Source organism: Clytia hemisphaerica, unplaced genomic scaffold (genome assembly GCF_902728285.1).
Source record: "Clytia hemisphaerica strain Z4C2 unplaced genomic scaffold, Clytia hemisphaerica genome assembly, whole genome shotgun sequence".
Classification (NCBI taxonomy): Eukaryota; Metazoa; Cnidaria; class Hydrozoa; order Leptothecata; family Clytiidae; genus Clytia; species Clytia hemisphaerica.
Window position 1 is genome coordinate 73,060 of NW_027103453.1, and position 27,546 is coordinate 100,605.

The window sequence follows — 27,546 nt, forward strand, 5'->3', positions numbered from 1 at the left end:
ACATGCAAACACCTGACGACTTAGAGGTAGCCCAGTCAGACGCCCTGGATGTAATCCAAGCCCATTTAGATAGTACAGAGCAAAACCCTACAAGCGACTCAAACATTTTCCCAGAGAATTCCCCTTCCCTGAAAAAGACAGATAATCGCTTTGTCGCCCCGACGGAGCAGAGTTTTTCCCCTTCTGTCTGTGATTTTTCCCCATCCGAGGTCTACCAGCAGCTGACAAAGTTAAAAAGGCGAGTTTCAAATTTTGTCACAGAGCAAAAAGAATATACAGAAACTTTAAAGACTGTAAAAAGTTCCTTGGAGGAGATTGTCACCAATAAAAATTTGGAAGTTGATTTCGATCTAGTAAGTTCGAAATTAGACGTTATAGAAGCCCTTGAAGCTGCTGAGTTTGAACAGGCCCGTGAGATTTTTATCGAAGCCGAGCTGATTAACAAGCAAATAAAACGTCAGTTTACCGTTTTTGACGAGTTAGATTCTTCCCCGGATTATCAAGATTATTTAGACCTGAAAAAGGATTTGCGTAATTTGGCCGAGTCTTTCCACGACGCTAATAGGATTTTTGATACCTTTGTGGGGCACACAAAACTTGCAAACGCGAACCTTAAAACAGAAATTGAGAAGAACCAGGAAAAGTTTGGTTCACGTACCCCTGAGCCTGTAGATATTTCCACACCCATCCTTCCTATCCTCAGAAAGTCTTATCACCACGAGTCCCCACCAGAGACAATAGTGGAAAGTACCATGGATCAGATACCAGTTGCCGCTCTCCTTGCGAGAAATGTTGACATCCCTGCCTTGCCTGAGTTTGGCTTAAGTGCTAATGATGATATTGTTGATTTTTTTACAAAGTTGGAACTTTCGTTAGCGTTTTATCAACTGAGCAACGAACAGAAAGCAAGAATTGTTCCCTTGAGACTCAAAGAAAGAGCCTATACCTTTTACCTCACCCTTAGCCAGATCATCAAAGATGACTACAACCTGTTGGTTGGTGCCCTGAAGAAAGAATTTGATGCCCCAGAGTTGAAATACCGAAGACGTCAGGAGCTGCATGGTATTCAACAAAATGGTGAATCCATTGCAAAGTATTTGTCCAGAGTTGAGAAGCTGTCTCAGAACTTAGAGGTTGCTGATCAGACAAAGTTGGATCTGATGATCGCTGGGCTTGATCGACCATACAGGCAGTTCATTCAAATGAAACAGCCAAAATCCTATAGCGAAGCGACCCATAAGCTGCTATTAAAGGAATCTGTCAGCCCGCCTCAGGACAATGCTGCAAACATGAACAGCATCTTGTCCGCCATTGAAGCTATAAAGCCAAAGCAACAACCTGACACCAACCGGGCGTATCGTGATCAAAGACAAAGCGGTAGATCCGTCGTTTGCAACTACTGTAGCCGAATGGGGCATTTCATCAGAGACTGTCGCACGAGGATGAGGGATCAACAAAATCGACAAGGATTCAGAGGCTCGAGAGGATCTCGCGCACCGCACCGAGGAGGAGGTCGCGGATTTCCCCCACCAAGATCACAGGTAGAATGTTATCGATGCAGAAAACTTGGTCACTATGCCTCTGAGTGTACTAATTGACTAGGCCGCCCTGGGGGTGTTACCGAGGAAACTATACTTTTGAAAATTGATAATGTCAAGTGCAATGAAAAGTCTAGAAAGTTGCGCTCGGTATTTTGGACCTCTGTGAATAGCAGGCCTATTCAAACCCTAATAGATACCGGCTCTACGGTTACTGCGATTGCTTCAAACACCCTGAAAAGATTCGATTCTCCCATATTTAAAGCGGACATTCCTCCTGTCAGTGTTGAAGTCGCAAATGGCAGTTTTGAAAAGGCAATCGAAGTTGTTAACCTTCCAATTACTGTTGGGGGCATGACCTTTTTCCACCCTACTCACGTTTTTAAAAATTTGCCCTTTCCTCTTTTGCTTGGTGATGATTTCTTAGAGGCCAACCAAGGCCAATTAGTATTTAATGGCTCCGCAGCTGAGCTTACCTTGATTGATAGTATTGAGAATAATATAAATTTTATTGACGAAAAAGGACGTGTCATTGAAACCAGTTTTTCAGAACGACAGACTTCTGATGAAAAAGTATTCCATCACCAAACTCAAAATATAGAGTTCCCTCCTAAAGCACTTCACAAGGTTAATCTTGCCCCTTGTGAAGGAATGATTGATGACTTTTTGTACCCCCAAAGAGAAGACCTCCTAGTTATGATTCCCCAGCTTTCTGCGTTTAGTGAAGGGAAACTTGAAATTTTTGTAGCGAACCCCATGGATAAGAGCATTAACACCAGTCTAACGTTAATAAGTTCCCCTGTAGACACCATAGAGGAGCCGATTATCAAATCCCCAAAGACCCAGTCATGCTATAAACCTTACCCACTTACTGATTCCCAGAGAAATGAGCTTGACGAGATTCTAAGGGAATTCCAGGATGTCCTTGCAGATAAAGATGACCCTTTGGGACAAACAGATAGAGTGGAGCATAAAATTATTACTGAACATGAAATTCCGATAAGACAGAAACCTTATCGTCTTTCACCCGCTCAAAAGGAAACCCTTGAAAAAGAGCTAGATAGTCAGCTGGAAAAAAGGATCATTCAGAAAAGTAGTTCTCCGTGGTCAAGCCCTATTGTAATGGTACCAAAAGGCGATGGTGGCACGCGAGTCTGCATTGATTACCGTAAACTTAATAAGATTACGAAAAAGGATGCCCATCCATTGCCAAAGATTGAGGAAATTTTAGACCATTTAAATGGCGCTAGGATATTCTCTACTCTTGACCTGCTAACGGGATACCATCAAATTCCCATGGAAAAAGCAAGTATTCCAAAGACAGCTTTTGTTACGCACAAAGGCCTCTTTGAATACTTGCGCATGCCAATGGGGCTATGTAACGCAGCCGCTAGTTTTGAAAGACTTGCAGAGCAGGTTTTCGCACTAGAGCTGTGGGTGTTTCTCCTTTTGTATATAGATGATGTGATCATCTATTCCAAGTCCCCAAGCGACCATTTAAAACAATTGCGCGTCGTCTTATCAAGACTCCGTGGGAATAAGTTGCAGGCCAAACTTAGTAAATGTAGATTTGCGATGTCCCAACTTTCCTTCCTGGGTCACACAGTCAATGAAAAGGGAATCCTTCCTTTGAACTCTAATACGGCTGCCATTAAAAGCTTCGAATACCCCAAGAGCCAAAAGGACCTCCGCACATTCCTTGGCATGTGCTCTTACTATAGAAAATTCATCCCCAATTTTGGTAAAATAGCTCAATCCCTATACACCCTTCTCAAAAAGGAGCAAAAGTTTTTCCTAACAGATGAAATGAAAGCCGATTTTGATACTTTAAAGGCCAAGCTTAGCTCCCCTCCCCTCCTTCACTACCCCGACTACGATAAGACCTTTTTTGTGATTACCGATGCTTCAAAGTATGCCATTGGGCATATAATAGCCCAAGAAATTTCAGGAAAATTCGTCCCAATCCGCTATGGAGGAAGGACGTTGAAGCCTCCAGAGATTAACTATGCTATTTCAGAGAAGGAAGCTCTATCATTGGTCCATGCCATTCAAAAGAACCACCATTACTTGTATGGAAGGTTCTTTTGGGTCTTCACAGACCACCTACCCCTCAGGAATATGGTGGATGCCCATGACCCAACCGGGCGTTTGAGTCGGTGGCATCTAACCCTCCAACAGTACGACTATACTGTTAAATATCTACCAGGTAATCAAAATGTAGTAGCGGACGCCTTAAGTAGGTTAAATACGATTTCTCCAGAAATTGATGAAAATGAAATACCCAGGAAAAACCTCATTGATCACGAAAGACCTCAGCCAGTGTCCTGTGTAATGCTCCCAGACCCCGCAATAATAGGAGAACAAGATAAAGATCCAGAAATTCGCGAGATTAAGCTAAAACTACAAAATCCTAGCTCACCTCTCCATGATAACTACGTCAACGATCAGAGTGTTCTCTTTCGCATAAGTCCTTTGAATACCATGAATGGTAAAAGACAGTTGGTCGTTCCTCGTCATAGGCATCATGAGCTGATCGAGCAATTTCACTCGCCTAACCACATGGCACATTTCGGAATTAGCTCGACGGTAAACAAGCTTATGGAGAGGTATTATTTTAAAGGTTTACCAAAAGCGGTGACCCACTTTATTAATAATTGTGATGATTGTAACAGGCATAAAGGTAGAACTAAGAAAGCTCCGGTTTTCTCCATTCCCTTCGCTACCCCTTTTAATGATTTGACCTGCGATGTGTTGGGTCCTTTCCCTCCCACCATAAATGAGAATCGGTATATTATCTCTTTCATGGATAGATACAGCTCTTGGCCAGAAGCCTTTGCTGTGAAATCCATTGAGACCGCCACTGTCGCCAGGCTCTTAGTAGAAGAGGTAATCTTTCGTTTTGGTACACCAAGAACGTTCAGTACTGATCAAGGCACCAATTTCACATCTAAGTTAATGAACGCAGTTTGTCAAAGGCTTGGCATTAAAAAGATCGAGTCCACCCCATATCACCCACAATCTAATGGTTTCATTGAGAGATTAAATCAAGTTATTGTTACCGGTATTTCCCACCATGTCAATGCCCACCATAGTAATTGGGATACTCTATTACCCGGGGTGTTGTTTGCTCACCGAACCTCGGTTGTTAGGACCCGTGGCCGCTCACCATACGAACTGTTGTTCGGCCGATTACCAACCTTGCCCCCTGATGTGGAGAACCTACCCAGCGAAGTACTGACCCTGGATACTAATGACTATATGCAGCGTCTGAATTCCAGCCTGGAACACGCCAAGAGAATTGCTATCCAGGAAATCACCAAATCCAAAGTAAAAGCCGAGAACGACGCCGAAAACGAAAATTTCATTCAGTACCCAGTTGGTTCATATGTATGGCTTACCAGTCACAAAAAGCAAAAGGGCAGATCATCCAAGTTTTTGCAAAAGTTCTCTGGCCCCCACGAAATCATCGAGGTTTTCCCACCGGTAAATTACAAATTAAAAACACCAAATGGAAAAATTTTAAAGAGTTTAGTACATCACGACAGAATAAAACCCCATAACGGAGATCCACCTGTGGCTCAATCTCAAGACCAGGAAGAAGAAATTGAAGAATCCGACTGGGAAGAGGAAGACGATATTCCACTGGCTGAGCTGCAGAAAAGGTTGAAATACGAAAAGGACGCCCTCGCGCAGGACGTCAAAGCAAAGAGGAATGAGCGAAGGGATGAGTGAGGAGACTGCTTACAATAATGTGTGGTTTGAATTAAAAGAATTTTTTTTACCTAATTTTATTTTAGGAGGAGCGATCTGATCGTTTCGTCAATAACGTTCCTGTTCGTTGCAGTGCTGTTTCCCGGAGCGACTTCGAATCAAAACCCAGAGGGCTGTTTTTCAGTTGGTGAATTGACGAATTGTCAACATGTTACTAAAATATGGCTGAGGCTGAAGAATTTTTTGAATTTGACGCTAATGAACGATTTGATGCCATTTCTGAATCGGAAGAAAAAGGGGACTTGCGAAAGGTCATCAAAAAAAATTAAACGGAGAAAAAGAAAAGTAAAACGAACAACAACGATCGAGAGCGGCTGCAGAGAGGCGGTTCGGCTGCAGACTTCGTTCTTCAAGCTGTTGCGTCAACCTGCGCCGATGTGGGTTACGGGGTCATTGGACGAGTACCGAAAATATCTTGTACAACAATTGTAATTCCCGTCAGTTTTTTTTTCTTCTTTTGTTTCCACCTGCCTGTCCCTGAACCTCTTTTCGGTGTTAGCTACCTGCTAGTGATGGGGTCATCACTTATTCCGACCCCCAAGATGTCGTAATATCTTCGATATCTGGAGTTAGGATACAATTCTTTTAGGCCTTCCCTTATAGACTTTCTTGCCTTACTTTACTATTCTAACAGCTAAACATGGTTATGATGTAACCTACCATAAAGAATTTCATGTTGTGCTATTTTAAATTCTAACTTCCATAAATCCCTGACACCGATGACATAAACCCCAGAATAGTCCCCTTCTATCCATGACAGTTCCGTCAGCGCTCACTGACATTTGGTTGACCATAAGCTTGCTTAGTGTCGACCACCTGTTGTTGTTGGTTCTGTCCAAATTCCATCCCCGTTCCTACACCCCTTACTTGCCTCCCCTTTTGTTAGGCCTCAGCTATTTTCTTTGTGTGTATTGTTATTAATACTTATTATGAATTGTATGTAGGAGTGATATAAGATTTTAAAAATATAGGAAAATTATTCAGAGAGTGTAAAAAGTTTAATTAAGAAGCATCGTAAATTTTACACGAAGCAAAGATATAACGATGTAAGTGTAATTTTAAATTGTTTTAAGAGAAGCCCAAAATATAGGGTAAAGTTTCATTCTTGTAAAATCAAGAAACTGTGTTCTGTTTATTGTTTCTCTCTGTGAGCCTCCTCATGACTTAGTCTACATTAAAATAAGGACAACTACCATAGGTTAAAGTAACTGAAATTCTTATTCTATTATATCAACTGATGAAACTACTTCTGAGCTAAAATAAGATGAAGGGCAGGCTAGAACTTTCGACACTAATAATATGTTGAAAATGAAACAACTTACTATGAAAGCCACAGTATAGAGTCTCCATAACTCGAACATCTTAAACTCGAATAACTATCCTTAACTCGAACATGGTTTCTCGCTGCTTCAGATAACAAACCCATCTCAACAAGTCTACGTAACTCGAAATTTTTATAATTCAAACAACCTATTCATAAAAAATGTAACTAGATTAACCAAACCCTCGGGAATCAAAACAAACTTCACCTTCAAAATATTCAATAACTTTTTGTCACCAGGGCACTCCATACGATTACAGATCAATGATTCATTACTCATGGGACGCACATTCGGTTCCGGCAAAATGACCATTCAGACAAAAGATCCCAGCATGCAATACGAGATCGGTATTGGACAAGGCGATCAGGGATTCAGTGATATTGATATCAAACAATTGAATTTACTCTACGGATGTTGTAAGTTTTTTCAGTAATTATCTTAGACTGGCACGCCAGTCGGGCTGGAACGGTATCACGGTGGAAAAGTGAGCGTAGAAGTTAGGTAAACATAGGCAGAAATTTTGTCGGAGGCAAGGGCTGAATGTTAATCAGCAGCCCCTCACCGACTTTTGCTCGTTCTCCTACGCAGCTCCTATTCTAGCAGACTTTATGTTCCCACCCTCTGACATAATTAACATAATTAACAGACTAGTTTGCTAGTCTATTATAATCTATCATCGGCCAGGTTTTTTTCCAAACCTACCTAAAAAGTTAGTACCTTACAGTCGAGAAACTTGACTTTCTTGATAAAAAAACTCTCCAAAAACAAAAAACCAAAAACAGCAACTTCCCAAAACAAAGTTGATATCGTAAGTTCTAAAATTTTTTCACCCTGCTCAATTTCAGTTGGTTACTAAATTTTTTTCGCACCGAAAAATTCAAATTGAATACTAAGGTTGGCTACACATTCAATAGAAGTTCTCCTGAATTAACGATTTTCATTTTTTTAGCACAAAGCAACGAAAGATTACCACCCTACACACCACCATCCAAAGGTTCGTTTCTCGTAAATCTAAAGTCGTTGTTAGGGGGGTGCGTACGGGGTTTGCGATTTCCGAAATACTGAATAATTTTAACGAAATTTCCGAGATCCCGTAAAAAAATACTTGCAATTCCGATACCAATTTTGACTAATTTTTCATCAAATTTGGTTTTTCATGTATGTAAATTCCGAAAAAAAAGCTTTTTTATAAGAACAGTTCCATAAGAACAGTTTCAAATGAACGCATGAAACTCAACTGTTTGCCAAAATTCTAAAAATTTATCAAGAATAATCCAAGCCTCAGATTAAACTAGAGAATACAGGTTTTAAGCCCCCCCCCATTTATAAGTCAACCTATTAAGAACAATTTATCTACTGCTTCTTGTGAAATGCAGTAATGTTTAGTCCATGCAATGACATTTCTGACTTCAAGTTGTTCTTTTGAATTTTAAAGCTCGGGTTAAAGGCGAAGTAGATGTGACATACACGCTTTTTTATAAGAATGGTGTAAATCCATTTCATTATGGATATTCTTAACTTTTTTGGGAAAATCATCCAAAAATATTCTTACAGCATTCTTAGGTTAGGATCCTAATTCAGACTAGATTTAGCATTTAGTACATACGTCTCAAGCATAAAATGGCATTTTTATGAAAGGAGTGAGCCTTACTTGGGGGTAATTGACAATTTATAATTGGAAATGCTCTAAAAATGGCATTCTTCGCTTGAGTAGCAAAATTCCATGATAGTGGATATTCTTAGTCGTATTCTTAATTATTTAGCTATTTTCATCATGGGCATTATAAAGTGTATTCTTATTAAAAAACGCGTGTAGTCTCGTGGAATAATCTTAGCTCTTAAATCTTTTACGATACAGAGTGTCACGATTTGAGAGGTTGTGCTTCACAAGTCCATGAAGGAAATTGTCAGTCAAGTTCTTGGCAAACTTACCTTCGAAAACATTGTAGAAAGAGCTGTGGATTCTGTAAAGTTACTGGAGGACCAAATACGCCAAAACCATGGACACCCGGACCTGATACACCACGCCCAAACACGCCCAAACCATGGACACCAAAACCAGACACGCCACGCCCTGGAAGTAAGGGTTCTCTTTAGCCTGCTATTCATTTTGACAAACGTAAAACAAATCTTAGGTACTGTACTCGGGCCCCGTACTATAATCTACTTCAGGCACCATTTCTAAAGAAACTTTTTTGACTTACTTTTAAACTTTGAGTATATGAATAAAAATGGGCTCAACTTTAGTATTTTTTATTCATTAGTAGACCTAATTGTAAAACTGATAAGCGAATTCCAATAAAAAAGCCTCATTTTGATGAAAAACTTGTTCCCAGATCCCAAAAAATCTAAATTTTCAAAAATGAAAAAAACACCCTCAGATATTCACCCCAACAAGTGGGCCAAATTTCAGCCGAAACCCGATCATTTTTGAAATCTCAAGTCTACCCCAAAGCTTCAGTCTCGTTTTGGAAATAAAACTCATGACCACGCCCTTAAAAATGAAATTTTTGTAAAAGTGAAAAATCCAACCATTTTTGAAGTCTCCAGCCTGCCCCAAAGTTTTCGGACAGACATACAGATTCTAGCTCAACTGAAGTTTAGAACTAATAAAATAAATAGATTCAATTTATTCCAATGATGTATATCTTAAATTTTCAGATTGTTACGATCGGGTGGTTGATTGTCACAAATTGGGACGACACCAATGCAACAGTTCTAATTCTACATGGAGAAATTACATGAAACGTAGCTGCAGATGTTATTGTAACTTTTGTTAAAAGACTCTAAATTGAAAAAATATGCATATATAAAGTTTAAATACAAGCGTCTTTTGAATTCTCAATAGACCTTTTCATCAACCTCGTTCCCTGCGTATTGTCAGCTTTTGATGCTTACTGATAGCGCTAGATAATACCCTGGCATTGGCTGGTTTTTGAACGCGTATGATTACGTAATTCAAAAACAAAACGTCAGATTTCATTTGTTCCTGGGTTTGAAACCATTGCATTGCAGTGCAACTTTGTAACGTCAATTTTTTTTATGACGTATTGTTTTGAGAAGTTCCCCCTCTGAGAGGGGGAACTCGCATCAGCCAACACCAGGGTATTCTCTGGCGTCCATAAGTAACGTAAATAAAGCCTGGGATACACGGGGACGAGGTTGCCTTTTCATAAATTACGTCACGAACATCACTTGCCTCGTTTTGAAATTATTGCCATTGTGATTATGTCCCAGCGGATTTTATTAAAACTACTTTCTATTCATTAAAAAAATCATTTAATGTTTCAAGGTACATAATCACCAATGTAATTGTTTGAATATGAGGCAAGTGATGTTCGTGACGTAATTTATGAAAGTTATCTATTCTCTGTAAATAATTAATTAGGTTATAGCCAAAAACTTAGACTGCAATCAACTTACGAGACCCCCCCCCAAATTTAGTCAAAAATTTAATCACTCCGTGAAAAACTGCCTGAAATTTTATCCTTGTCCAAAAACTTCCGACTAGCCAGTTCCGTAAAAGTAATGTGGGGAAACGCTTTTTCAAAACATTGAAATTTATTTCAAATAAATTTAAATCTGAGTTGAAAAAAACAGGAGCAATAAATTAGAAAATAAAGCAGGTCAGAGAATCAACCAAGTTTAAACAAAGAGCAGACGCTGTTTTTCCAGGAACATCTTGGCCTTCAATCAAATTGCATAAGAACAGATGAATTTTCCCAGTAGTCATGATTTAAACTCAGAACATATATAAATTTCCAGGAGCCTGAATTTATTCAAGAACAGATAACTCGGGTAAGTTATGGCATGTCTCAAAAACTGAAAATTACCATAATTTTTAGATCGCTTTAGTCGACAGAAAATGACCAAACAAATGACTGAACGTGAATGGTACTATGATGTAGTTTCTAACCTGGTGTGTAACCTAATTGTTTTTTCGCTGATTTTCCCGAAAAACCGCAAAAACTGATTATTACGTAATAATCGATGACGTCATCAAAACTAAAAATTGAATTTCTCAAGAATGGTTTATCAAATTGTCTTCAAACTTTCACCAAAGATGTATCTTACTAAAGTCGATCATTTGAAAAATCCTATTTTCTGCTGACGTCATCAAAATTTCGAAAAATTTTTTTTCAAATGATCGGCTTTAGTAAGATACATCTTTGGTGAAAGTTTGAAGAGAATTGGATAAACCATTCTTGAGAAATTAAATTTTTAGTTTTAGTGACGTCATCGATTATTACGTAATAATCAGTTTTTGTGGTTTTTCGGGAAAATCAGCGAAAAAACAATTAAGTTACATATCAAGTTAGAAACTACATGTTCAGTCATTTGTTTGGTCATTTTCTGTCGACTAATGCAATCTAAAAATTATGGTAATTTTAAGACATGCCATAACTTACCCGAGAAGTTTATCCAGGAGTCTGGCAAGAAATAAACGGATACATTTTGCAGGGAAATATGCCTTTAAGAACAGACAATTTGTAATTTTTAGCCGTTGGCTGCTCTTGTATTCTTCCAAATTTTGAATGAAGAATGAGCATTGACAATGCAGTTACTGGTTAAATCGAAACATTTGCATCAAAATCTGCTGTTAATAAAGAAAATCTTTTCCCCGATATTTTATCACCCGACCAAAACTTTTACCCGGTTTTTTATCCCCGACTAAAACTGTTACCCGATTTTTTAATCCCCGACCAAGATTTCCTCCCATTTTTTTATTTCAACAGAAAAAAGGATTTCTATTTTAATTTTGCATTGTAAATGTTTCCAGAGATGTTTCTTAGCAGAACAAATAAAATGACTTTCTCTTCCAACAAGTTCTTTTGCCTAATAAACACAACAAGCTAAGTTAAAACTACAATAGTTTGACAAAATATAACGATAGTAACACAATGTCGGTCATCGGTCAAGTCTTTAAAAAATCCAAATATCAACAAAGTTTTTATATGAAGATGTCCCTCATTTCTGAGCATTTTTTGGCAACAAAAAAGTTAGCAGTTTGGGCATTTTGTAGCAGTGATTCAATGTTGTAATAAAATTATTGAAAAAATGAGCATTACTGAAAATCTTGATAATTCCTTTTTAAAACTTATGTTCTATATTTTGTCGAGAACTTTTAAAAAATTTGGTCGGGGAAAAGTGACGAAATTTTTAGATTTCCCGATTTCCCGATTTTCAAAAACGGGAAACCCTCATTTTTACCCCCGTCTTTGGTAAAAAATCAGACCTAGCAGAAAATTAAAGGCCCCAATTCAGTAAGTCTCAAGATAGAAAATTTCCTTTTAACCATAACTTCCTTCATGTCAGTTTTCAGCTTTTAAGTATATCGGGAACATACAGTTTAAACTCTGCAATTCGTTTTTTTACCATATAAGGTCATACCTTTAATTCTAAATATCTTGAGTTAAACAAAAGCTGAAATTAAAAGTGACCCCATTTTTAAGCACTACTCGTCAAGATCTATCGTTTGGAAATGTTGCTTTAAGCATGATTCCAACTTCAAATTTTCGTTTGAAATTTGATGACGTATTTTTCGGCCACGTGATGACTTTTTTTTCAAAAAAATTTTTGATTTTTTTTGGAAAATAGTTTGAAAAATATTTAGGGCAAAAAAAATTATTCTAAGGCTATAAGAATGATAAAGAACAGGATAATGGATTTAAGTCATTAAGTAAGTGGAAATGAAAAAGCCTATTATGATGACCACCGTGGAATTTGAAATTTTGGTCGGGGGAAAGTGCGAAAAATGCCTGTAGGTGACGAAGTTTTTCTCCGACGAATAAAAATCCCGAATAAATAAAACCCTGCCTTTTTTTCCCGATGAGGTATGCAATATACGAAGGAGAAATCAGTACACATTTCAAAGAAGGCTATCTTAAAATAAGATACTCACGGTAAAATTTGTGTCCAGAAATAAGTGGAACAGATTTTAAATGAAACAAAATTGTTACTTTGCTCTGCTTTAATTGAGCGCTGAATAGAATTGTTATTCACCGACACAGGTCGGAATATGATTTGGGTATGTGATTTTCACGGTAGAGAGAAAAGAGTAAAATCAAAACTTTTTATATCTTCTTAAAAGATTTTCATACGTCGAATATATTAAGTAACCCAGAATGTAATCATAGCGTACTTGTAAATTTATTTGCCTAGCTATGAAAACCTAAATCACACAGAGATAACACGATTAACTTTTCACAATACAGTAGAGAGTTTGTGCATCCAAAAATGGAAATGAACTTATTTCCATAAACTCTCCTTTCTGGAAAACATTTTCAATTTTTAATTACCTACTAAAGTAAACCTTCCAAATACATTTGCTCAACATAAACTTTTTAACCAGCTTGAGCCTCTGAATAAAACTTACCTTAAATGTTTCGTTTACAATTTGAGAGCAACATTAGTTTCAATCAAACCTTTAAAATTATAAAAAAGGATCTGGGAACTATATGGCTTTTGTCTTGTCTTTAAATTTCGAAAAAGCTAGGCAATCGACGACAAAAACCAAAGAGATAGAGAAGAGCACGCAAAAGACTGAAGAAATCTGCGAAACCATCAACAAAATAAGCAACTATTTTCCGAGAAGTCAAACATGAAGAAAGTAATATTTTTCATTCAAATTTTGCTGGTACTTGGCTCAACCAGTTCGACCAGCGAAGTAGAAAATAAAGAAGCATCTCTAGACACGAAAAGCAGTCCAAAAGTAAGTTATTTGAATTTTACATTCTTCATTGTGTTATTAACACGTACCCTGAGTATCAGAGGTTAGGTTTTCAAAGAATATATTAATCTCGGGAGACCAATAATATAAATCTTATCGCGCATGTGTCAATCTAATCACTGTAGAAAGAATCACAGATGAAGAGCACTGAATAGAATCTCGATTCGTCAGCACAGCGTCGATATATGATTTCGACCTGTGCTTTTCACGGTAATTAACACGAGCTTGGCCAGTGGGTTCGACTGACAATCCCTGCATTAATAACACGCATGCATAATCTTCGTTCTTTCAGACCACACGTAGTTATTTCTAGACGATGCTATCGTCCGTATACTATGTTATTATGATATAACATAATTTGTATATCATAAAACGTAATATGTTTCACGGCGAATAGAGTCTGTGTTTACAACGGCCACTCCCGTAAAAAAATTCCCCTATTCACGTTTGTTCCTTTTTTAGATGAAACTCGTCTTAGACTATAGCATAGTCTAAGTTATTTCCGGTGATAAACAAAGACAAATGAATCGCTAGGGGTGGTACAGTCACTTTCGGTCGGGGAATATAAAATATTAAATTTGTCGTTCTTTTTTGTCGTTTTTTATGGAATTTGTCGTCCCAAAATAAATTTCATTCTGAGAAAATTCTTACGGCGATCCGCGAAATTAAATTCTCGCCTAAATTCATTTTTTAAGGAAAAATATTTGAATGGATTAATTCGAGGTTGTTCTCGGAGACTTGTGAGCCGCCACTGGCTCTGTCGAGTACATGCACATACACTGAAATTTAATGACTTTCATACCCACATCCACAAAATATCAATAGATCGTCAAAAAGGAGCAAACACACTAAAACACATATCAATCTTATTCTATTCTTTTTCGTTAGAAATTTCACGCTCATTCATCTGCTTTCACTTGTCGAGCGGGTCGAGACGGTCGTGATGGCTTGAACGGGCCACCTGGACGAGATGGGGAAGATGGATGCCCGGGACGAGACGGCAGAGACGGACTACCTGGTGTCAGAGGGCCAGAAGGTGTTCAAGGTATACAAGGCCGTCCTGGGTCAAATGGAACCAAAGGAGACCAAGGTGTTCCTGGAAAAGGTAAATGTGAAAGATTAAAGAGCAAAAGCATGTATGTAATTAATTTTAAAGAGATCAGTAAAAAGTAAGCTGCGCGCATTCTCTCGGATATGTACGTACTTTTTTCAATGGTCCTAAACGCATAAACGGGGGGGACTCTCGAACGGGAATTTTACATACGTTATCAAAACATATCAGAGGATATCTTTTTGACTTACTCGCTCTCTTTTTATAACAAATATAAGATTCCGTTATACTGAAAGTAATCAAATAATTTCATTATTAGATGGCAATAACGGTATCAATGGAGTTCCTGGGGTAAATGGAAGAAAGGGCGAGCAAGGCCCTCCTGGAAAAGGTTAGTAAAGATTTCTTTTATTTTTCTGTTACATGTATAGCATTTATAAGCAAAAAAAGGTTCTTGATCAGATATAAAAAAAACTTAGAAATAAAATCTTTCTTATGTATATAGCCTGATAAAGTAGAAGACTAAACTAGACGATGCTATCGATACCATTGGAAAAATAAACGCAGGGAAATATGCATGCGTGCAGTTAACACTCATTACGGCGGTTTACGGCAAAAAAGCGGCAGTAGAGTTGAGCCCTGTGTAAATGACAGGATTGTCTAAGTTTAAACGAGCATAGATTTTCACAAATCGTGGTACCCATAAAAATGAAATATTAACGCAAATCAGCATAAAAATTGACAATTTTTTTTTATCTCTATAAAGATGCCCCCATCGGTTGGAGGGTTTTCGTGGCGCATTATGGCATAAATTTTTGAAAAATATGGCGTAATGGCGTGCAGGTGTTAATTCTGAGGTCAATAGCTGTTTCTATTTTTTTATTTCAGATGGTTCAATTGATGGCAGACACTTTAAAGAATGTGCCTGGAAATTTGATACACATACAGATACTGGCTTGCTTAAGGTATGGCTTTTACCAATGTTAAAAATTTTGATGTATTGATAATAACCATAGCAGAGCATTTACTGGTATATCATATTAATGTTGTGAATCCTATGAAAATACCAAACTTCAAAGGAGTGCAGCTTGCAGCTGATAGATTAAGGGCTCTGAGCACAGTCAAAAATTTGGTTTTAGTAATCACATGAAATTTATGTTTTAGGTTCTTTAACGCTTTTAACAAAGAATTGCCGTTATAAATTGCTTTTTAGTCAAATTCCTCTTAAGAGTAATTGAGAATTTAATTGCAAAAATGACACCATGAACTTTAAAAAAAGGTTAAAAATATGTTGCATTACCCTCTTTTATAAAAAGTGCTAAGTTTTAATGGGTAATTAACCTTTTTGTTTCGAAGTTTTTTCAAACTGTCCGCAAAGTATTAAACAGTTTTTTATTTTTTGGAAAATTTTTTTAAATTAATGCATCAAAAGTTATTAGCTATTTTTTCTATCAAAAAAAAAGTTTGAATGAAAAATTGGTCAAAAAGCACTATTTACAAGGTTTTGTAACAAATAAGCTTTACGAAAAATGTTCCAAAAATATATTTTAAGATCAGTAAAATATACATCATCTACCTGAAAAATAATGTTTCTTCGCCGAAAATAAGCTGATCAAAGTTGAAATATTCTTCCTCGCAAAAGTCTTCATTTTCTTCTTCATCAAACTTTTTCACTGCGATTCTCCAATTTTCGAACTCAAGGATAACTGTATAACATAAAATGTAAAACATGCCACCGTTTTTTGGGCTACATCAAGTAGGAATTTATATTTTGTACGTGGCAAATATAAATTCACTATTGTCAGAGCCCTTAAGGCCCTCCTTAAGCATATTACTATAGTGGGATCAAAAAAGAAGAATAATTGTTCGAAACAATATTATTGTATGTATTTCAAAGGGATGTTTACTGTGTGATTTCTTATTCAATCTTTCAAATGAACAGGATTGCAAGTTTACAAAATCAAAGACCGACTCATACTTAATGGTGTCAATCTCTTCAAATATATATCAATCAAAGGCTGGCAGATGCAGTCGATGGTTTGTCACCTTTGATGGAAATGAATGTTCTCCTTACCCAATAGACCATGTGTACTACCATGGAATTATTATAGACACTGGAAAAACAATGAGCTGATTTTTGCCAATTTCTCATGTACAAGCCTTGTCCGCAGTAATGACATTATTGTTCACCCTCCTTCCACCGTTAAATAATTTTTCGTATTATTTTAATTGTATTTCTCATCAAAATACACTAATCCAATTCCCAAATGAGACTTTAAGTTCTCCTCCGAGATTCAAACTCGTCTAGTTAATTACTAATTATACGTCGTTCTGACGTTTTAAATTTCGAGAAAGATGGAAAAACATGTTATGTATAAGAAATTGAATATTGACACCAGAAATTTTTAAACTTCAACCTCAAAAAAACCACCGTGCCACCACGTGCCACCAAAAGATTTTCATACCACAGTGGAGCTATGAGACTCACATCTAATATATATCAATCTCAGCTTTTCTCGGAGAAATATTGGAAAGATATTCCCAATTCAAAATTTCGTGTCATTATTAGCATTTTGTTTGATTTTACTCATCTGATGATTTTTTTCTCACACCAGATTTCTTAAATGTATCCGTTTGGTATTCTAGCATTTATTTTCAAACTTTTGGCCAGCAAAAGTACGAATAGAAAAAGTTAGAACACTTTTTAGAAATTAGAGTATTGATCATTTTTCAAATTCAGAGTCCTTCGAGCCGCCATGACAGTTGTCCTTTGCGGACAAAGCTAGAACATCAATTGTTTTCTGAAACAATAGAAAGACAATACTTCTCTCTCCACCGTTTCATTTGATGTTTATCCAGAGTCTCTATAATAAATCCATGGTACTACCGAAATATTGCAAATAGTGACCACATTCCTTTCACAATGAAAGGTGTTTGCAAAATCAACAAATCAGGCATTGTGAGCATTGGATTCAACGTTGGGAAATGTTCAGGTGGTGTTCAGCTTGGTGATGCGTTCACAGGATGGAATCAAGAAGTGACACGTATCATTATTGAAGAGCTCTAAACAAATTTCAATTTCTCAAATTAGAGACGTATAATACATAATGTAGAAAATGGCAAAAATAATATTTTTACTGTGTATGAATATTCATTACATTGTCATTGAAGATATCAGTTTAATTCATCAGAGAACTAGTAATTTATTATGGTTGTTCAATTGAATTATATTAAGGGTAGGCGGTGAAACCCAGGGAGAAAGATAGTATAGGGTATTTTGTAAAATCGCTCGATTGTTTTGGTAAAAGCACTTGTTATACATTTTTGAAAAACTAAGGGGTAGGGGAATCAAAATTACTTAGGTTCTAATTTTTTTTCAGACACTTTGGTGTGATTTTTGAACAATAATAGTATTGTCTCAGGCAAAAATCATAGGGTCTAAAATTACTGAAATCTTTAGCTTGAGAAAACGGAGACTTGTTGTAAATTTTTGGAAAGCTCTCAAAAATTAAGATTAGTGATATATTGCATACCAAAAGTTAAAAAATGTTCCAGTAGGGCTTGAAATATAGCCTAGAAACCAATAAATCCCTCCCAGATCGAAATAATCGATGAAATCAAGTTGAATGCCTGAAATTGACATTCTTGCTCGAACAGAAACAGCCGTTTTGTCCACCTTTTACACTTTTTGAAGCTCAATATCTCGAGTTAGGTACTGAAATCACCTATCCTCGCAATATATCTATAATCTTAATTTTTTGAGAGCTTTCGAACAAACAAATTTCTCGCTACTAAGAGGGGTGGGGCTCCCTCTCATATTCTTATGGATATTCAAATTGATTTATACAACTTTCTTATTTCTGGAGAAACTTTCCTTGTACTCTTTCAAGATCCTTCCACTTCTTCCTGGTGAAATGGCTTAGTTGTTCAGCTGCTTATTAACGCCTAGACAATAGTATGCTGCCTTAAAAATGACAGCCTAACTAATTGAAGCTGATTTTTCACCCAACCAGAGTTTTGGTCTTTTACCATAGTCGTTTAGGAGAATACAACTCCATAGGCGTAGCGAGATACCCTGTAAAATTTATGGATAAGAGCGGTTTTTACGACACTGTAATTATTGTCTTTGTCTTATCAAAAGATAATAAATATGTCATATTAAACGTCTGCACTCCCTCATAAACTTTGCAGGCTATCTCGCTTCGCCTATGGACGGTGTATATAATAACAAATTACTCCACATCAGAGGAATGTAAAGAGATGGAAAAACTGGTTTTCCGATTACTCAAAGTTCAACGATCACTTCTATCGAAAACTCTATTGTAAAAACGTTGATTAGGTCATTATATGAAAGTCCAGAAAATACGGCTCGCCATACAAATCGGACGGCTTCTACATGATTTGACGATAAAAATGAAAATTAGTTTTTCCTTTTTTTCCGATTACTAGTTGAATTTTTAAGAATAAAGAGCAATATTTTTACCAATGTATAGAAAAATAAATTCTTAACGCAATGATATTAAATTAGTTCTTGTAAAATCAAGATGAAGTTACCTCTGAGTTACCTCGACTTTTCTAAAAAAAATACAGCAGTCAATTGACTTTTTAATTTTGGTGTTTGGTTTTGTTTTTCTACATCTGTGATGTGATACGTGTGACACAGAGCTTGGCACTCTTCCCCGAACAAGACCGAGTTTATGTATGTGTGTTTTTCTACAAGGTTCTAAATTGACTAGATCCTGACCAATCGAGGACGACGGTAAATCAGCACTTTTACCGTCCTTGATTTTGCAGGTCATAACTGCAGGCTATTCCAAATCACTTCAGTCACTCTACCGTCCTCGAAAGTGTAAATACATAAACTCGCTAAGGATATCGAGGGCGACGGTGTGCTAAAAAAAGTCGATAGATGATGTATGGCTCTATATCGCCTTTGCTCCTATTTTGGTATTTTTACCGTCGTCGAGTATAGTGGACGTTGATTTTGGCGACATGTCAACTCGAATTCTCGCTAAAGTTGAACATGGAGGGTTTTATTGCCGATGGAAACTATCTTAAAGTATGGAACTTTGGGTTGGCAGGTATTACCTCAACATTTTAACACCTGGAAAAGTGCCATGATATTTTCAACGTGGAAGATGGAAGAAAGCCGAGGCACACTAGAATATTGTAACATTTGTGTCAGTATTTCACTTCTAATATTTTGACATAACAAATGTCCTACATGGAATAGTAATTATTTATGACGAACTCGGTTTCAGAATTTAGACTTATTTTTGTATGTGTGTGTGTGGGAAGTTCAATGTACAAACATAAGCGTGTGCAAAATCATCACGCAAACTTGCTTCCTCAAACAATCTCACAAATTGAATCAATAAACATATCATTATCAAATTTACATTTAATTTTTAGTGAATTTCTATTTAGAACCTTTCTCAAATATTTTTGAAGAATCGTTATGTTTAGGAAAACAAAACAAAGCTAGTTTTATGAATTTTATTTAAGCATCGTCTTCCTTCATTGAAAAAATTTTCTGCAATAGTATTTTTAAAATCTTATTGACATCAAGCACTCACAGGTTTTGCATAAAAAGACCAGCTAAATGCCATTCCAAATCATTCAAACATTTTTGCATCAAAGTTGAAGTAGAGAAGAGCATAATGAAGTTAGGAACGTTGTGGTTAGCAACTTGTTTGGCTTTTGCCAGTGGAGCCTGGGTACCAGAAATGGAAAGTAAGTTAAAGCAAGCTTATTGGTTTAAGAAAATCTTTTACATTTTTCAGATCATTTGGCGCATTGGGCTTTTTTAAAATAAATTTGAATATGGGGGGGTGATTGATATAACATTTTTTAGAAATTAACCCCCAGGACATTGTGAATTTTGACCCCCGGACAAGCATCAGTTGACCCCCTGGACATTGAAAATAACCCCCACACAGAGCAAGTTTATTCCCGGGACAGGGCAAACTTTGTAGATTTTTCACTAATTTTTGGATTTGAGCATCCTGTCTCCGTGTAACTGATCAATTTCAATTGACTTGTTAAATTATCAACTGTAACAACGGTCTTCCTATTCTTTCATATCATTTTAGACGAAGGTCTTTACGAAGGAGACATGATTTTAGATCCTGACCAGCAGAAGGAGGTCGAAGATGGAACTTTCACTTTCTCATCAACTGGCAACAGAAACAAATTGTGGCCAAATGCTGTCGTTCCTTACTCATTGACTTCTGATTTAGGTAAGAAATTAATAACGCTATACTGTATTTTACAAACTTAGTCACTATCTAAGAAATAAGCTCTAGGCCGAAGGAAAATTCGTGAATGGGAGTTGTTGTCGAAGCTTTACCGCAGCGCAGCAATGTTTTTATTACTTTCTTTTGTTTTTAAGTCAGAAAATTCAGCGGGGTGGGAAAAATATATTTGGTCCATTTTGGGAAGCTCTGAATAGCAATATAGTGGAATCTCAAAGCAAAAACTGACAAAATTACGTCAAATAAATGTCATCATTTGGCCATAACTTAAGTTTTAAATCCGTCATTACTTTGTGTAGTTGTCAACAAAAGTACTAAGAAATGACTGAAGGGTATATAACTGGTTTCCATCTCAAAATTTCATAAATTTGAGGCTACCATACAATAAAAACATCCAAATTCAGGCAACAACTACCAATAAGTGGTGTATTTACCCCCTGATTTGCCCACAGTGACCCTGATTACAGACAATGAAAACCACCAATAACTTTCCCATTGCTCCTACTACAAAATGATCCTTGTTTCAGTGGTCAGAAATAAAATTGGTACACCATAAAACCGCTTTATGGTAGAAATAGGTCCAAAAACGATAAAAATCGCCTAAAATGGCCATTTTTACCCCCTGGTTTGTCCATTTGCACCCTGGTTTTGTTAGTTTTAAGTCAGCATTGTAATCTTTCAGAATACGAAAATCAAGTTAAACTATTTTTGATGACGTTTTAACAAAGATTAGTGGTGAAAATTGCTCAAATAAGGTAAAAACCCATAAAAATGGGCAATTTTACCCCCTGCAGCCCTGAAATAATACTAATAATACTGTCTGTTTGAATTTTTTCTGATGTATTGCATCAAAGTCTATTATAACAATTAGTTTGTGTCTCATCAAAAGTTGTTTGGGTAGGTCCCAGACTTAAAAAGGGTCAAAATTTAGTTAAAATACCCAAATTTTCCCTTTTTTTCCCCAGGCAAACCTATAAAAATAGTTTTTCACAAAAATTTTTTGCCGAAAATAATTAACAGCCTACCTTGAAACTTTTTGCAAAGTTTCAAAGCAATTGGTCAACTGATTGACTAGATACAGCAAATTATATTATCCCTGGGATGGCATTTTCCTTAACAAATCCTTAAAAAGGGTAAAAAGTACCCCCTAAACTCGGGCCCAGTTTGAAAAATTGACCAGGAGTTAGCTTTGGGGACCGACCATTTCCAAAACTAGGATAGTTGGGGATTCCAAAAATGTATAGTTTATCCTGTAGAATCTTGGGTTAAGCAAAATGCCATTTTTTGGGTTTGGTTCCCGGACTAAATAGACTAAAAATGATTAGGTCGTAAAAAAGAGACCAGGCTTGGCCCCCCCCCTGTAAGTTACTTTACACGGCGATCTTTCATTGGACTAATCGGATTCAAAATTTCTTGTTTTAGTCAAATTTTAGGAAATTGACTGAGGTAAAATGCTTTCTTTTTCTTTTATCCTTTAGAGGGCAAATAAAAGTACATTCTGTGAAAATTTCAAGTCTCTAGCACTTTCCTATCCGGAATTATCTTGATTCCGATTTAGAGGGATCTCAACCGGGATGAGGACGGGATAGAGGGATATCTCGAAAACGAAAGTGCTCAGTAACTGTCAACAGTTTGATGTATCAAAAAACTTTTTCTCCTACTTTTACACTCCCTACAAGGAGACTTAAAATACCAAATCTCATTTCTTTATGAGCACTACTTTAGGAGATAAAAAGCAAATTAGCCAAAATAATCCCGATTTTACAAAAGTTCCAATGAAAGATCACTGTGTTAGACTGAGATTAGGTGTGGTGCTCTACCTCATCATTCCATCATTCCATAGACTTCCTCCTTCCCGACTTCACCGACAGCCACCAGATACTTATTTTCTTCTTTTTACTCATTGAATATAGCCCGTGATTCATGCGTGAATTTCAACATTCGATCGATCAATATCACAAATATACTTGTATTCGCTTCAAGAGGCGATCAAATGAACGAGCTTACATCGGCTTTTACATGGGTGGAGGGTAAGTTTTTCTTTACCTCTAAGGTCACGCCCTTTACGCCCTTTATGGTGCTCCAATCATTTAGAAAACGTCATTTCAACGCTGTTTTTCTCGAGTGACGTTGAGAAATCGACCATGTCCACTAAAAAGTCCTCTATATCGTTTTCGAGAGCTTTCGAGTAGTACGAGTAGTAGGGTTCTAGCGACTTTGAATTTTATTAAATTCCGAGTCCCAAGGGGTTTTGCTTGTGACGTTAGTCTTTTACCCATAGAAGGATTTGATTACTCCCTCTCAAACAAGTTTTTAAGTACGTTCTTCTTTCGAATGCACTTTTCCAGAAAATGTCCGTACATGGGGGTGGAGGATACAGTGTCCAGGGGATAGCGGAAAATCTACAAATTTGCCTTATCCGGGGGGTAAAATTGCTCTGTTTGAGGTTGATTTTGAATGTTCAGGGGGTCAACTGATGTTGTTCGGGGGGTTAGACCTGCTGTCCGGGGGTAAAAAGTAATGATGTCCGGGGGTAGATTTCCAAAAAAATGCTATATCCTCTATCCCCTCCCCATATTTAAATACATTCTTCTTTCGAATGAGCTAAAATCAAATCCACTCTGGAGATAGTTGTTGCTGATACTAAGAATAGCTTATACAACAAAAAGTTAAGAAAGTTTGGCCCAGATTTGTCTTGACGATGCAGCAAACACTGTATCACATTCACGATTTGCGTATGAATTCTGTCTTTCTATTTTAGTTGTTCGTCACCAGTCGGTTATACCGGCGGCAGAAATAGGGTTTCGTTATCCAAAGGATGTCATTGGAGATCAACAATCATGCATGAAATCGGTCACAGTTTAGGCAAGTAAAAATTTACGAAATTGTCACACAGGCTAGAAATCTTCAGGAAAAATAAAGTTAGATACATGTACAATCAATGTTTCAACTTTTTCGTTTGTAGGAGAAAAACGTCATTTAAGAATTTTCACTAGGATTTCCGTCCAAACTGTAAGCTTTTGAAAAGCAAAAATATAATGTGTAAAAACTTTGTCTGACTTTGAAGTTTTTTTATCCATATTCACCAAAAGCTTCTTGATTTATTTCCATATTCCAAAGTCAAGACAAAGTTTAAACTTTTATATGGGTTTGATCCTTAAGTCTATGCTGTGCAAAGTTGAATGTTCTTTTCCTCGGTTAATTTGGTAATGTTCTGTAAAAATATTTTTTTGAACCAGATAAAACTTAAAAGAAAGATGAAAAATAAAAACAAAATGTTTTAAACCCTTTATCTTCTTGTCGTTACAATAAACGTTTTTTTTAAGAAACACACTTTTAAGAAACACGAGACTCAGAATGCCTAAAAACTAAGAAACATTTAAGAAACATGCTGAGGCTGAGAATGAGAAAATAACATTTTTAATTCGTTTTTTAAAAAGAACCTTTCAATCAAAACAAATGTTTTTTTTTTCTTTGCATGAAAAACGGGCTGATTATATGAAAAAGTTTAAAAACATGTAAAAAACATTTAAGGCACAAAAGGCCGATTTCTTAAGAAACATTGAGGCTGCTTGGTAAAACTAGTTTCTTAAAAGAAAACGTGTACTTTCTGTACCAAGTAAAGCATAACGAGAAAGCCTCTCTCACGAGACCATATGATACCGTCTCAAATCGTCTGATAATTTGTAGAAAACCTAAAAGCAGATTAGGAATAAAATAAACTGTTACCAATTAACAAATAAACCAATCAAATCTTTTATCATACGTTTCCACCACGAGCAGTCATGTCCTGACAGAGACAACCACGTCACCATTTTATTCCACAACGTCGCCAGGGGAACGGAACATAATTTCAAGAAACAATCATACTCTACAATTGACTCAAAGGTAATTTCATACAGGAGATAATTTTGAAAGTGAAAATACTGTACATTGAATCAGTTTTTTAACACCTGAAACCTCAATTACCTTACTTTACTAAGCATCTGAGTGAAAAGACTAATATGTTGAAAATGAAACAACTTACTATGAAAGCCCTTTCTACAGTATAGAGTCTCCATAACTCGAACATCTTCAGCTCGAATAACTATCCTTAACTCTAACATGGTTTCTCGCAGCTTCAGATAACAAACCCATCTCAACAAGTCTACGTAACTCGAAATTTCCATAATTCAAACAACCTAGTCATAAAAAATATTTCTAATATACATTTAACTATATTAACCTAACCCTCGGGAATCAAAACAAACTTCACTTTCAAAATGTTCAATAATTTTTGTCAACAGGGCACTCCATACGATTACAGATCAATGATGCATTACTCATGGGACGCATTCGGTCCCGGCAAAATGACCATTCAGACAAAAGATCCCAGCATGCAATACGAGATCGGTATTGGACAAGGCGATCGGGGATTCAGTGATATTGATATCAAACAATTGAATTTACTCTACGGATGTTGTAAGTTTTTTTCAGTTATAATCTTAGACTGGCACGCCAGTCGGGCTGGAACAGTATCACGCGGGAAAAGTGAGCGTAGAAGTTAGGAAAGGCTGAATGTTAATCAGCAGCCTCTCACCGACTTTTGCTCGTTCTCCTACGCAGCTCCTATTCTAGCAGACGCTAACCGTCTTTATGTTCCCGCCTTCTGACATAATTAACATAATTAACAGACTAGTTTGGTAGTCTATCATAATCTATCATCGGCCATTATGGTGTTTTCCAAACCTACCTAATAAGTTAGTACCTTACAGTCGAGAAAATTGACTTTGTTGAGAAAAAAAAAACACTTTCCAAATTCTTTTCTCTTGAACTTATTTGACGAGAGTTTCAGCAAAAACAAAAAACCGAAAACAGCAACTTCCCAAAACAAAGTTGATATCGTAAGTTCTAAACTTTTTCACCCTGCTCAATACACATATTTCCTATTAGCAGATTCATGCGAAAGTCACGAAAAAACGTCGAGTAAACGAACTTTTGATTGGCGGAGGCATGCAAAGATTACCTCATACTCTGGGCATTTTGAAAAAATATGCTTGTATATGCAATATTTCAGCCAATCAGAGACTTTCTCGACGTTTTTCGTGACTTTTTTACATGAATCCGCTAATAGGAAATACGTGTTGGTTACTAAATTTTTTTTCACTGAAAAATCCATATTAAATACTAAAGTTGGCTACACATTCAATAGAAGTTCTCTTAAATTAAATGATTTTCATTATTTTAGCACAAAGCAACGAAAGATTACCACCCTACACACCACCATCCAAAGGTTCGTTTCTCATGCATGCAAACTAATACACGCTTTTTTATAAGAACAATCCCATAAGAACAGTTTTAAATGAACATGAGACTCAATTGTTCGCCAAAATTCTAAAAATTTATCAAGAATAATCCAAGCCTCAGATTAAGCCAGAGAATGCAGATTTTAAGCCCCTCCCATTTAGCCCCCCATTTATATAAGTTAACTTATTAAAGGTTTTCTACGAGAATAAAAGGAGCTTATTTTACATGCTGAGTCGGATAAAGTAAAGCTACTTTTTTACGCAACGATATCCTGCAAGATGTGACATCACATTCTATTGCTTTTGTAAACAAAAAATAGCAAAGTTGATTTCGAGCAAATTTGCAATCGAATGTTTTGATTATAAGATAGAAAACGTGTCTATTTATTATAAACATAAAAACTATTGAAAGAGTATCAGTAAAAGTTTCTTCGTTTGCGGGGAATGTTTTTTTATTCAATGTATTTTCATTTAAAAAAAACCCTATTCTAATCTTGTCGCACTTGTTTTTACTACATCAGCAACATCAGACATTTCAATCCAAACAAAACCTTTAAGAACATGTTATCTACTGCTTCTTAGCTCTAGTTTTGACGGCCGACTCTCTGCCCTGCCTATTCTAATTGTGGGCAGTTTAATTCTTTGCTTCAAAAAGGTTGAAAGAAAATATTGCATTGACGTCAAAAGAGGGCAATGCATTGACTTTAGACAGCCAATCTTTTGCCCACTTTAATTCACAATTAGAATTGGCAGGGTGAAAAGTGGGTCGTCTAAACTAGAGTAATGTTTAGTTCATGCAATGACATTTCTGGTTTTAAGGTGTTCTTTTGAATTTTAAAGCTCGTATTGAAGACGAAGTAGATGTGACAAAGTCTCGTGGAATAATCTTAGCTCTTAAATCTTTTACAATACAGATTGTCACGATTTGAGAGGTTGTGCTTCACAAGTCCACGAAGGAAATTGTCTGTCAAGTTCTTGGCAAACTTACCTTCGAAAACATTGTAGAAAGAGTTGTGGATTCTGTAAAGTTACTGGAGGACCAAATACGCCCAAACCATGGACACCCGGACCTAATACCCCACGCCCAAACACGCCCAAACCATGGACACCAAAACCAGACACACCACGCCCTGGAAGTAAGGGTTCTCTTTAGCTCTCTTGTTATTTAGTTTGACATACTTTAAACTAATCTAAGGTACTGTACTCTGGCCCCGTACTATACTAGTGTAATCTACTTCAGGCATAGTTTTTTTTAAACTCACCGTTTCTAAAGAAACTTTTTTGACCTACTTTCAAACTTTGAGTATATGAATAAAAATGGGCTCAACTTTAGCATTTTTTAATCATTTGTAGGACTAATTGTAAAACTGATAAGCTAAAGTCCAATAAAAAACCAAATGAGTTTTGATGAAAAACTTGTCACCAGGTCCCAAAAAATCAAAGATGAAAAAATAAAAAAAAACCCTCAGATTTTCACCCAATGAACAAGTGGGCCAAATTTCAGCCGATACCCAATCATTTTTGAAGTCGCAAGTCTACTTTTCAAAGTTTCAGCCTCGTTTTGGAGTTAAAACTCATGAAAAATATAAAATTTG

At 36.5% G+C, this 27,546-nt stretch overlaps 3 protein-coding genes across 4 annotated transcripts in view; all 3 read left to right on the forward strand.

Moving 5' to 3' along the window:
- Positions 1 to 6,876: 6,876 nt before the first annotated feature.
- Positions 6,877 to 27,546, forward strand: part of LOC136798211 (zinc metalloproteinase nas-15-like) — a 38,338-nt gene continuing 17,668 nt past the window's right edge. Inside the window, exons 1-4 of one of the 2 annotated variants that reach the window (XM_067054790.1) lie at positions 6,877 to 7,047; positions 7,581 to 7,625; positions 8,490 to 8,711; positions 9,293 to 9,452. In XM_067054790.1, the coding sequence (XP_066910891.1) occupies positions 6,909 to 7,047; positions 7,581 to 7,625; positions 8,490 to 8,711; positions 9,293 to 9,411 (525 nt within the window). In that variant the 5' untranslated portion in view covers positions 6,877 to 6,908 and the 3' untranslated portion in view covers positions 9,412 to 9,452. Of the gene's footprint in view, positions 7,048 to 7,580; positions 7,626 to 8,489; positions 8,712 to 9,292; positions 9,453 to 27,546 lie in introns of those variants that run through there. The other variant, XM_067054791.1, reaches the window with a different exon arrangement.
- On the forward strand, positions 13,233 to 16,546 carry LOC136798214 (uncharacterized). The gene is made up of 5 exons (XM_067054793.1): positions 13,233 to 13,343; positions 14,250 to 14,466; positions 14,732 to 14,803; positions 15,301 to 15,377; positions 16,355 to 16,546. The coding sequence occupies exons 1-5, from the start codon at positions 13,233 to 13,235 to the stop codon at positions 16,544 to 16,546; spliced, it is 669 nt and encodes a 222-aa protein (XP_066910894.1).
- On the forward strand, positions 24,457 to 27,104 carry LOC136798205 (uncharacterized). Its single transcript, XM_067054784.1, has 4 exons — positions 24,457 to 24,554; positions 24,953 to 25,127; positions 25,894 to 25,938; positions 26,866 to 27,104. Exons 2-4 carry the CDS (start codon positions 24,977 to 24,979, stop codon positions 27,102 to 27,104), a joined length of 435 nt encoding a protein of 144 aa, XP_066910885.1. The 5' UTR covers positions 24,457 to 24,554; positions 24,953 to 24,976.

Bases quoted from the DNA above. Each gene is read 5' to 3' on its own strand.
- LOC136798214 (XM_067054793.1), top strand. From the start codon at position 13,233: ATGAAGAAAGTAATATTTTTCATTCAAATTTTGCTGGTACTTGGCTCA. The intron at 13,344-14,249 runs GTAAGTTATTTG...CTTTTTCGTTAG, and splicing joins ACACGAAAAGCAGTCCAAAA to AAATTTCACGCTCATTCATC. The intron at 14,804-15,300 runs GTTAGTAAAGAT...TTTTTATTTCAG, and splicing joins GCAAGGCCCTCCTGGAAAAG to ATGGTTCAATTGATGGCAGA.
- LOC136798205 (XM_067054784.1), top strand. From the start codon at position 24,977: ATGATGCATTACTCATGGGACGCATTCGGTCCCGGCAAAATGACCATT. The intron at 25,128-25,893 runs GTAAGTTTTTTT...TCATTATTTTAG, and splicing joins GAATTTACTCTACGGATGTT to CACAAAGCAACGAAAGATTA. The intron at 25,939-26,865 runs GTTCGTTTCTCA...TTTACAATACAG, and splicing joins CTACACACCACCATCCAAAG to ATTGTCACGATTTGAGAGGT.